The sequence below is a fragment of the Engystomops pustulosus genome, chromosome 2 (genome assembly GCF_040894005.1).
Source record: "Engystomops pustulosus chromosome 2, aEngPut4.maternal, whole genome shotgun sequence".
Lineage (NCBI taxonomy): Eukaryota > Metazoa > Chordata > Amphibia > Anura > Leptodactylidae > Engystomops > Engystomops pustulosus.
This window is the reverse complement of record NC_092412.1, coordinates 245,075,226-245,087,994: the sequence shown is the minus strand read 5'-3', so window position 1 is coordinate 245,087,994 and position 12,769 is coordinate 245,075,226. Positions and strand designations below refer to the sequence as shown.

Genomic DNA, 12,769 nt, shown 5'->3' with positions numbered 1-12,769 from the left:
TTGTACATAGGGGGCAGTATTATAGTAGTTACGGTATATTCTTGTACATAGGGGGCAGTATTATAGTAGTTATATTCCTGTACATAGGGGGCAGTATTATAGTAGTTATATTCTTGTACATAGGGGCAGTATTATAGTAGTTATATTCTTGTACATAGGGGGCAGTATTATAGTAGTTATATTCTTGTACATAGGGGCAGTATTATAGTAGTTATATTCTTATACATAGGGGGCAGTATTATAGTAGTTATATTCTTGTACATAGGGGCAGTATTATAGTAGTTATTTTCCTGTACATAGGGGCAGTATTATAGTAGTTATATTCTTGTACATAGGGAGCAGTATTATAGTAGTTATATTCTTGTACATAGGGGACAGTATTATAGTAGTTATATTCCTGTACATAGGGAGCAGTATTATAGTAGTTATATTCCTGTACATAGGGGCAGTATTATAGTAGTTATATTCTTGTACATTAGGGGGCAGTATTATAGTAGTTATATTCTTGTACATAGGGGGCAGTATTATAGTAGTTATATTCTTGTACATAGGGGGCAGTATTATAGTAGTTATATTCCTGTACATAGGGGGCAGTACTATAGTAGTTATATTCTTGTACATAGGGGGCAGTATTATAGTAGTTATATTCTTGTACATAGGGGCAGTATTATAGTAGTTATATTCTTATACATAGGGGGCAGTATTATAGTAGTTATATTCTTGTACATAGGGGCAGTATTATAGTAGTTATTTTCCTGTACATAGGGGCAGTATTATAGTAGTTATATTCTTGTACATAGGGAGCAGTATTATAGTAGTTATATTCTTGTACATAGGGGCAGTATTATAGTAGTTATATTCTTGTACATAGGGGGCAGTATTATAGTAGTTATATTCTTGTACATAGGGGGCAGTATTATAGTAGTTATATTCTTGTACATAGGGGGCAGTATTATAGTAGTTATATTCTTGTACATAGGGAGCAGTATTATAGTAGTTTTATATTGTACATAGGGGGCAGTATTATAGTAGTTATATTCTTGTACAAAGGGGGGAATTAATATAGTAGTTATATTCTTGTACATAGGGAGCAGTATTATAGTAGTTATATTCTTGTACATAGGAGCAGTATTATAGTAGTTATATTCCTGTACATAGGGGGCAGTATTATAGTAGTTATATTCTTGTACATAGGGGGCAGTATTATAGTAGTTATATTCTTGTACATAGGGGGCAGTATTATAGTAGTTATATATTGTACATAGGGGGCAGTATTATAGTAGTTATATTCTTGTACAAAGGGGGGAATTAATATAGTAGTTATATTCTTGTACATAGGGGCAGTATTATAGTAGTTATATTCTTGTACATAGGGGCAGTATTATAGTAGTTATATTCCTGTACATAGGGGGCAGTATTATAGTAGTTATATTCCTGTACATAGGGGGCAGTATTATAGTAGTTATATTCTTATACATAGGGGGCAGTATTATAGTAGTTATATTCCTGTACATAGGGGGCAGTATTATAGTAGTTATATTCTTATACATAGGGGGCAGTATTATAGTAGTTATATTCTTATACATAGGGGGCAGTATTATAGTAGTTATATTCTTATACATAGGGGGCAGTATTATAGTAGTTATATTCCTGTACATAGGAGGCAGTATTATAGTAGTTATATTCCTGTACATAGGGGGCTGTATTATAGTAGTTATATTCTTGTACATAGGGGGGCAGTATTATAGTAGTTATATTCTTGTACATAGGGGCAGTATTATAGTAGTTATATTCTTGTATATAGGGGACAGTATTATAGTAGTTATATTCTTGTACATAGGGGGCAGTATTATAGTAGTTATATTCTTGTACATAGGGGACAGTATTATAGTAGTTGTATTCTTGTACATAGGGGTAGTATTATAGTAGTTATATTCTTGTACACAGGGAGCAGTATTATAGTAGTTATATTCCTGTACATAGGGGGCAGTATTTTAGTAGTTATATTCTTGTACATAGGGGGCAGTATTATAGTAGTTATAGTTCTGTACATAGGGGGCAGTATTATAGTAGTTATATTCTTGTACATAGGGGGCAGTATTATAGTAGTTATATTCTTGTACATAGGGGGCAGTATTATAGTAGTTATATTCTTGTACATAGGGGGCAGTATTATAGTAGTTATATTCCTGTACATAGGGGGCAGTATTATAGTAGTTATATTCTTGTACATAGGGGGCAGTATTATAGTAGTTATATTCTTGTACATAGGGGGCAGTATTAGAGTAGTTATATTCTTGTACATAGGGGGCAGTATTATAGTAGTTATATTCTTGTACATAGGGGCAGTATTATAGTAGTTATATTCCTGTACATAGGGAGCAGTATTATAGTAGTTATATTCTTGTACATAGGGGGCAGTATTATAGTAGTTATATTCCTGTACATAGGGGGCAGTATTATAGTAGTTATATTCTTGTACATAGGGGGCAGTATTATAGTAGTTATATTCTTGTATATATTCTTGTACATAGGGGGCAGTATTAGAGTAGTTATATTCTTGTATATAGGGGGCAGTATTATAGTAGTTATATTCTTGTACATAGGGGCAGTATTATAGTAGTTATATTCCTGTACATAGGGAGCAGTATTATAGTAGTTATATTCTTGTACATAGGGGGCAGTATTAAAGTAGTTATAGTCCTGTACATAGGATGCAGAATTATAGTAGTTATATTCTTGTACATAGGGGGCAGTATTATAGTAGTTATATTCTTGTACATAGGGGGCAGTATTATAGTAGTTATATTCTTGTACATAGGGGCAGTATTATAGTAGTTATATTCTTGTACATAGGGGGCAGTATTATAGTAGTTATATTCTTGTACATAGGGGGCAGTATTATAGTAGTTATATTCTTGTACATAGGGGAAGTATTATAGTAGTTATATTCTTGTACATAGGGGGCAGTATTATAGTAGTTATATTCTTGTACATAGGGGGCAGTATTATAGTAGTTATATTCTTGTACATAGGGGGCAGTATTATAGTAGTTATATTCTTGTACATTGGGGCAGTATTATAGTAGTTATATTCTTGTACATAGGGGGCAGTATTATAGTAGTTATATTCTTGTACATAGGGGGCAGTATTATAGTAGTTATATTCTTGTACATAGGGGGCAGTATTATAGTAATTATATTCCTGTACATAGGGGGCAGTATTATAGTAGTTATATTCCTGTACATAGGGGCAGTATTTTATTAGTTATATTCTTGTACATAGGGGCAGTATTATAGTAGTTATATTCCTGTACATAGGGAGCAGTATTATAGTAGTTATATTCTTGTACATAGGGGGCAGTATTAAAGTAGTTATAGTCCTGTACATAGGATGCAGAATTATAGTAGTTATATTCTTGTACATAGGGGGCAGTATTATAGTAGTTATATTCGTGTACATAGGGGGCAGTATTATAGTAGTTATATTCCTGTACATAGGGGCATTATTTTATTAGTTATATTCTTGTACATAGGGGGCAGTATTATAGTAGTTATATTCTTGTACATAGGGGCAGTATTATAGTAGTTATATTCTTGTACATAGGGGGCAGTATTATAGTAGTTATATTCTTGTACATAGGGGGCAGTATTATAGCAGTTATATTCCTGTACATAGGGGGCAGTATTATAGTAGTTATATTCTTGTACATAGGAGGCAGTATTATAGTAGTTATATTCTTGTACATAGGGGGCAGTATTATAGTAGTTATATTCTTGTACATAGGGGCAGTATTATAGTAGTTATATTCTTGTACATAGGGGGCAGTATTATAGTAGTTATATTCTTGTACATAGGGGCAGTATTATAGTAGTTATATTCTTGTACATAGGGGGCAGTATTATAGTAGTTATATTCTTGTACATAGGGGGCAGTATTATAGTAGTTATATTCTTGTACATAGGGAGCAGTATTATAGTAGTTATATTCTTGTACATAGGGAGCAGTATTATAGTAGTTATATTCTTGTACATAGGGGCTGTATTATAGTAGTTATACTCTTGTACATAGGGGCAGTATTATAGTAGTTATATTCTTGTACATAGGGGGCAGTATTATAGTAGTTATATTCTTGTACATAGGGGGCAGTATTATAGTAGTTATATTCTTGTACATAGGGGGCAGTATTATAGTAGTTACGGTATATTCTTGTACATAGGGGGCAGTATTATAGTAGTTATATTCCTGTACATAGGGGGCAGTATTATAGTAGTTATATTCTTGTACATAGGGGCAGTATTATAGTAGTTATATTCTTGTACATAGGGGGCAGTATTATAGTAGTTATATTCCTGTACATAGGGGGCAGTATTATAGTAGTTATATTCCTGTACATAGGGGGCAGTATTATAGTAGTAATATTCTTGTACACAGGGGGCAGTATTATAGTAGTTATATTCCTGTACATAGGGAGCAGTATTATAGTAGTTATATTCTTATACATAGGGGGCAGTATTATAGTAGTTATATTCTCATACATAGGGGGCAGCATTATAATAATTACAGTCCTATACAGGTCATACAGAACACAAAGTATTACATATATGTTGCATCTTAAAGTTCCTTCACATTTGTCAGTGATACTGATATGTTAAATTGACATATAAAAATTATTATGTGTTCTCACCGTCATCATTCCATCGAGGAGTCCGGTCTCGGGCCGGGGTGGAGCTTGGAGACGTTCCATTGACCACCTATCCACCACGGATGACACCTGAGGATTGTCGATGTTAAGCAGGCGGAATCCAGTCATATTAACCCCACTGTATCTGTATGGCTCAAGGTCAAGTGCAAAGAGGTCCTGCAACACAAGACACAGTATGAGTCATGATACAAAGGTATAGAGAGATATCCACAACACTGAGATCTGACAAGACTTAGATAGTTCTGGTATGCTGTTCATGAATCAGGAGGATCAGGATGATTGGTAGTCTCCTATATCCAATACACCTCATACTACTATATCAGCAAAATCCATCCTGATAAACCAGGGACATTACTCATAGATCCAGGCACCGTGACTGTGGGAATCTTCTTATTTGTTATCCATGGTCTTCTTCCTTCTAACAACTTTTATAATTATGCTAATATGCCAGAAGGGCTCTAGGGGGTGTTACCTGTGTGCTAAAACTTACTGTGCTGCAATGAGATTAGATCAGGCTGAGGGATCAGGTGGAGGGGAGACAGTATAACAGCCTGTGAAGCTGCAGCACAGAGGGGCCCTTGTAACGCCCCAGGGAACTTTATGGCTCATTAGCATAAAATAAAATAGTTGATTTTAGGAGAAAGGAGGCCATGGATAACAAATATAAGAAGATTATCACAGTCACAATGCCTGGATCTATGAGTAATGTCCCTGGTTTATCAGGATGGAATCTGATGGTAGATTTTCTTTAAGATACACATCCTTGAAAAGAACCTGTCCGCAGATTTGTAATCAAATCATCGTGTATATTTTCAGTAGCAGCAGGACTATACAATATGGATTTATATTCCAGGATTACAGCTGGACTTCCTCACACTGCTGTTAGATCTCTGCATTTAACTACTCTACAGCCCCAATTGTCCTGCCTGAGTGATCGGGAACAGCTTAATGCACAGAGAAAATCAGTGTCAGCACAAGTCCAGCTACAATCCTGAAATATAAATAACTTTTTCACAGTCCTGCTGCTACTGACGGCGCACACAAAAGTATGATTACGTATCTCTCCAGGGCTGCTACATGCATTGTCCAAACTGCTGAAAGACTCATTGGATGGGGCTTTTCGAGAATTATATTTGTCTAGCAAATCACAGCAAATCCAAATATCTCTAAATAATTCCATTGTAGTAAATGGAGCCGGGCTGCAATACTCCACGCATCCTGTGGACAAGTGTGGCGCTGTTTTGGAGGACAGAATCCATAGAATCTGTAGAATTTGCTAGTACTATTGCTTTATACATGTTGTAGCTTTCATAAAGAGTTAAAGCTCTTCTATTTTTATGTTTTTATGGCAGATCTGTGTGTCCGCTGTCAGTATTATACTTGTGGGGGGCATTCACCTTCCATTGTGAGATTTTATGAGTCTCAGGCCGGAGATTAGTGGCATTGTGAGGGGTTTATTTCTGATGGATTGCTGCACGGTACCAGCACCAGAGATCGGACCACTAGAGTTTCCCTTTAGGGGGATTTCTGTCTCGCCGTTACCTGCCGATCAGGGGAATCCATCACAGAAATTGAAGGGAATGTGGGAGTAAAAAAAGAACATTTTCTCTAACCCTAAGGCATTTTGTGATGTTATAGTTGGGTAAATAAAAGTTTATGGTGCCGTACTGTATTTAAAGGGATTGTCCACTGATGGGGGATAGGTCCACTAAAGATCATTGTAATGGCTCATCTCACCATGAGATTAATAACCTTAACACATTAGGGCCAATTTGGATGTTGGCCCCGCCCCTAAATGTGAAGGGTGTACCCACCCCTTGCCGTTCCATTTCACGGCCTTGATCCGCCCCCTCCTCGCCCAAAGTGGCATAGAGGGAGAATTATTCACAATTCCCATCTCTGTGCGAGAAATTACGACTAGTACAGCTAGTACACTAGTAATCAGGCATACAAGTGCTGAGAACTCTCTCCAGTATTTTTCACTTGTTCCGTCTCCCAGGAGTACCTTTGTGTACATTGATGGTAGTAGCTGGATTGCAAAAAATGAATTTTTATTCCAGGATTGTAGCTGTACTTGGCACCATGGGGGTGCATCCTCCCACTGTTATGCTCTTAGCTCTGCGCTGTGCTGAATCATCAAACTTATGGTTTAAGTGTATTACAGAAGACACTTAAAGCAGGAAGGAGGACTATGCAAAGTTCTCTCAGCACAGCAGAAGGAGTTCTCCAGTTCTACGTTCAGCTACAATCCTGGAATATAAATCCACATTTCACAGTCCTGCTGCTACTAAGAATACACATAAGGGTCTGTTTACACATCTCTCCAGCAATAGATGCATTAGGAACACAGTAGTGTGAGGACATACCCGCTGGGAACTAGAGAAGCTACGATCCTGGTAAATAATCCATATTTCACAGTCCAGCTGCTACTAACAATACACACAAAGGTCTGATTACACATCTCTCCAGCGATAGATTTATTAAGAGTACAGCAGTGTGAGCACACATCCGTTGGCCACTAGAGAAGCTACAATCCTGCAATTTAATCTATATTTCACAGTCCTGCTGCTACTAACAACACACACACAGGTCTGATTTCACATCTCTCCAGGGATAATATCTAACATTATATACAATAAGCATTAAGAGTACAGCAGTGTGAGGACTCAACCGCTCGGCGGTGTATGAGGCAGTGTCAACCTCAAGAGTCAGAGGCTGTGGTCCGGCGCCCTCCGCGCCATCCGCCTGCGACACTCTCAGTTCTGTGGCCATCTTGGATCCCACGAGGCAGACGGCGCCTGCAGGATTCGGTAGCGGTGATGGGCGGGTAGCACACGGAGGATCGTTCACCCCATCGGGGGTTTGGGAGGGGACCACTGCTGTGGAGTCCATTCTAACAGGGTCTTTAGGGCGGCCTGGGGTACGGAGGTACCTTCCATAACGGGACCGGAGGCTGAGGCCACAGTGGCCACGAGACTGGTGAGGTAACTGGTTATACCCTTGGGAATAAAGTGAACCAGGGGAGCCACGGAGGTCTACACTGTTCTCCTCTTCTTAGGACCCATGGGTTTAGGCAATGTAAGTGTTGAGTTGGTCTAAATTAGTGTGTTTTGGCCTGGGACGGTGCAGGAGCTAACACTCAGCACGTCTGCTCTCCTCCATAGCCAGGTCACTCCCCCGTGTGAGGAAAAGCTATACAATATTCCAATATATTTTCTGTATCAATTCCTCATGGAATTCATCCAGTGGATAGAAATCTCTCCATGGTCATGTGATGTCACACAGGTGCACGAGTCGTTAGTATCAGACGGTTCTGTGATAGTAACGGCTTGTGCACCTGTGTGACATCACATGACCATGGAGAGATTTCTATCCACAGGAAGTAAATAATGAAGCTTCATATAGAAGGACAGCAAGCAGAGATCTAGAAAACTGAGGAATAGATACAGAAAGTATATGGGAAAATTGTCTAGTTTTATGGAAATTATAATTCTCCTCAGTGATTATTAGAGAAGGCGGGGTTTAAATAGCAAACTTCACCTAATGGGAGAACATAATGGGGCACATTTACTAAGGGTCTGAATCGTGTTTTCCAAATTTTACCGTTTTGCGCCGAATGTTTTTTGGCGCACGCGATAGGATTGTGTCGCATTGGCGCCGGCTTGCATACAACGAAAAACGTGGGGCCGTGGCCATCAGAAAACCCAACGGATTCCGAAAAATCGCGCTATTTTTTTAAAAAAAGTGTCGCTTGACACACACTTATATGCACCCGGAATAGGATGGTGAACTCTGGCGGACCTCGGCGCAGCAGCGACACCTAGTGGACATCGGATGCACGACCTTAGTGAATCGCTGGAAGACCCGAAATCCTTGTCGGAGAACGCGCCGCTGGATCACGACAGGACCGGGTAAGTAAATGTGCCCCAATGCGGCACATTTACTAAGAACAGTGCAGTGTGTACTATGTGCAGTTACCTGTGTAGTGTGCAGGGGGCGCCAGATTCAGGATTTCTGGCGCTCGTTCTTTATGAATCTGGCGCCCCCTGCACTGCCCCGACAGAGTGCACCACTTTTTTTTTGGTGCACCTTTAACACGGGGTGTGCGACACACTTCTGTCATACTTTGCATGATAAATTTGGTCCGACTTTACCTAAAAATTCTCAATAATTTGCAGGGCTTAGAATTAGGAAAGTGTATAGGAAACTAATAGTAGAGCAATAACTTGAAATTATTCTTGACCTCTTGGATGAGAAGATGAATGACGTTTCCCACTTTCCTCCCATAATGCAGCTGGTTCCGCGTATTAACTCCTCTACCCTTTTCTGTGCGGAAATTTCTACCTAATGTCACCCATCTAATGCAAAAAATAGAAAAATCTCGTCCAATAATTAGAATGAGCCAGAAAGAATTGGGAGTCATTAAATCGTGATTGACGACTGCAGGGCCCGGGCGAAAAATTTCACGCTTAATATAATCAAATGTCACCGCGGTAATGAGTAGTTATGTCTAAGGAGTTAGTAAAAGGAAGGTATTTTATTAAGACACTAGATTTGAGGTGTTTTGGTACTTGGGTCCTCTATCCTGGTGGTCTGAGGGGGAGCACACTGGACATGGAATAAGGGCCCCCTGATGCACGGGGGAGCCTGTCCTCACACTGCTGTGCTATGATATCTCTGTATTAGGCTGTTCAATAACCCCTCCCCTATACAACAACAGAAATTAGGAATAGAGTAGAGAATCTGTAGAGCTGTTAAGTGCAGAGATCTCATAGCACAGCAGTGTGAGGACACTCCCCACTGTGTTTAAGTCCAGATACAATCCTTGAATATAACAGCATGATAAAAAATGCTTACAATTTTTTTTTTTACTTTTCCTAGGATGAAGGTAGGGGGTGAGGTCATAGAAAGAACATGTTATACACTGTGTATATTAAAGGGGTTGGCCACTTTACCTCATGTTATGTGTAATGTGTGTGTAAGGGCGCAGAACCGCCGCCGGGCCGCCAGTACCGTCTACGGGAACGTATATATGCGGCCGTAATTTTGCAGCCGCATATACATCCTCCAGACGGCCGTGTGAACATGGAGTAAGCATGGGGGGAGGATATTAGGTTATTTAGCAATATACATACAGGCGGTCCCCTAGTTAAGGACACCCGACTTACAGACGACCCCTAGTTACAGACAGACCCCTGTGACCTCTGGTGAAGCTCTCTGAATGCTTTACTATAGTCCCAGACTGCAATGATCAGCTGTAAGGTGTCTGTAATGAAGCTTTATTGATAATCCTTGGTCCCATTACAGCAGAAAAAATTGAAACTCCGATTGTCACTGGGGCAAAAAAAAAATTGTCTGTATCTACAATTATAAAATATACAGTTTCGACTTGCATACAAATTCGACTTAAGAACAAAACTAGGGACCCTATCTTGTATGTAACCCGGGGACTGCCTGTATTTTAGAAGTTCTGCCCCGCTTTCTTGATATGTAAATTGTCCCCTGTCTTCGATAAGGTCATGAATATAAGGTCCTGGCAGGGCAATAGGTCATGGACAGGTAGAGATCACATGACCCTCCATTGGCGGCCATTTTATGGACAGGAATCTCTGACTGATGAGGTAAAAGACAGGAGGCGTCACTTTACATATCAGGAAAGCAGAGCAGAACTATTACTGGATATATATTGGTAAATTACCTCATATCCTGCCCTCACACACAGATTACATGAAACATGAGGTAAAGTGGCCAACCCCTTTAACTTTGTGAAGATGTTGTAGCTAGTCTTGCGAGGTGTAACGTCTTACCATTGTCGTAAAGAAGTAATGGTAGTATTCAGTCATCATTCCCATGGAGAGGATCTGTCAACAAAGAGAAGAGTCAATTAGAGTCAATAAAAGTCTGTGGTTTCTACAATCAAATATTACAGAACCTCGTTAAAGGGCAGTGGCGTAACTAGAAGCTGATGGGCCCCAGTGCAAAGTCTCTGCCAGGCCCTTGACTTTTAATATATTGTTTATAGTAATAGTCTTCTCATATGGGAAAGTGGCACCTTAGGGGCCCCCTAAGACACTTGGGCCCGGGTGCGACAGCGCTCTCTGCATCCCCTCAGCTTACGCCCCTGTTAAAGGGGCTTGTAATGATTAGTTAGTTGGTATCTGCAAGGGATATTGTAGATATAGCTGCTATTTGCTTTTCTCAGATCATTCATCTTGGCTGTTGTGATGTGTGACTACAGTTTCGCTCCATTGCCTACAATGAGCCTGTGGTAGTCTGAGACACGCCCTCTTTCCCTCCTCCTAGAACTTTGTCTCTGCCGATTGGCCGATTATAAACAGTATAAGGGGAGATTTATCAGAAGTGTCTGAAAGCAAAACTGTTCTAGTTGCTCATGGCAACCAATCAGAGGTCAGCTTTAAGTTTATAAACTGCTGTGGGGAAATGAAAGATGAGCTCTGATTGGTTGCCATAAGAAACTGGAACAGTTTTGCTTTCAGACACTTCTGATAAATCTCCCTCCATGTCTATCACCAGGCAGCACATGGAGAGCTGATTCCTGATAGGACAGAATTAATATAAAGTAAAAGTTATTAAACCTTTGCTTATCAGGTGATAATCAGGAGTTGTGAGATATGAGGTGTGAAGACGAATGAAGAAAAGTCTACCTAATTATACGGCCTACAGAGTGCCGGGAAGGCATAATCCAAAGTTACAGACAGTTCTGGATAGCATTACTTGTATTATAGCCCAGAGCAACATTCACAAATCTGCAGATTTCCCAACATCAGATTTCTGACACATCTCCCAGAACGTAAAGGTCTAAGTTCAAAGAACGTACAAGCAAAGGATGCTGGGAGATTTCAGCTCTGAGATCCAAAGGATTGCAGGTCTCAGATCATGTGGGATGTAGTATTCAATAGCTGTAATGCCCAGTTTGGGAAGTGATTATCCTACATGGATTGTCCATGACTAGCTCCGTGCTTTGTATAGTGGTCATACATTGTAACTGCAGGTTGGGCTTCCATTCACAGTAATGAGACATCTGCTTATGGTCCTATGGGTTTTGCTACACTGAGTGAATAGGTTATGGCGGACTACTAGACGGAGGAAGGAGCTGTTCTCTGTGTTAATTATGGTGCTCAATGCAAATGGTACCAATGTGGGTCTCGAATGTTGGATCCCCACCGATCTGATATTGCTGATCTACCTTATGGAAAACACTATTTAATAAATATTTAAATCTGTCGGAGATTTTTTTGTTTCTGATACAAAGTTCCTTAACCACTGCATAGCCATATAGATGTATGTAATAACATTATGTCAGCCACCTGCCACCACTAGGGGGAGCTTAGGATGTTCCTGTATACAGTGAACTCCTAAACTCCATCTGGGGTCTACTATACCGAGGAAGGAGTTCTCTGTACTAACTGTGGTGCTGAAAGCAAATGGAAGCTTCAGAAGGCTGGGGGTCTCAGAAGTTGAACCCACATTGATCTAATATTTATGTCCTACTGGGTTCTTTCCTTACTTTTGCTGCAGGGTGGCACATGTCCATCCATAGATGACCTCATAGTCATGGTGGATGTACCCCTATTATCACAGCCCCATAAATGTACAGTTTCGAGGGGATTAATATTATGTTCCTGATTTGCTACATTTCGTAACATTTCAAAACGCATCCGAAGTTCTATCTCCCGTTTGAAAGATTGGAAATGACGGAGTTAAACAATACTTTAATAAGAGAATTAGAATGAAAATCTATTCAGCTCTGAAAATTAAAGCGCCGGCTTTGTTCACTTAATTAAAGCCGCGGTGACGCTACGTTGCTGCCTGTCAAAATAATTCTAGAAAGGGAAAGGATATCCTTTGAAATCAGCGAGAGGGAAGAATACACATTCTGATGAATCCTTCACTCCATAAAAGAAGGTCCGGGAGACGAAAGAGAAGGGAACCCGCGGGAAGCCGAAAATAGGAAATGTTTTCCTCCCGATCCTTCATTCTTTATGATTATTACCTTAAATGGCTGCGAACGAGAAACGGACGCAACCCCCCCCCCCCCCCCCC

At 40.0% G+C, this 12,769-nt stretch overlaps 1 protein-coding gene across 7 annotated transcripts in view; it reads right to left on the bottom strand.

Annotated features, from left to right (window-relative positions):
* Positions 1-12,769, bottom strand: part of GRIK1 (glutamate ionotropic receptor kainate type subunit 1) — a 228,557-nt gene that overhangs the window by 86,258 nt on the left and 129,530 nt on the right. For all 7 annotated transcript variants that reach the window (XR_011853384.1, XM_072138648.1, XM_072138650.1 and 4 more), the window contains exons 5-6: positions 10,513-10,566; positions 4,688-4,861 (exon numbers count right to left, since the gene is read on the bottom strand). Coding sequence is in view for 6 of the 7 variants with exons in the window: in XM_072138648.1 (XP_071994749.1) it covers positions 4,688-4,861; positions 10,513-10,566 (228 nt within the window). In the remaining variant the exon portion in view is untranslated. The remainder of the gene's footprint in view (positions 1-4,687; positions 4,862-10,512; positions 10,567-12,769) is intronic.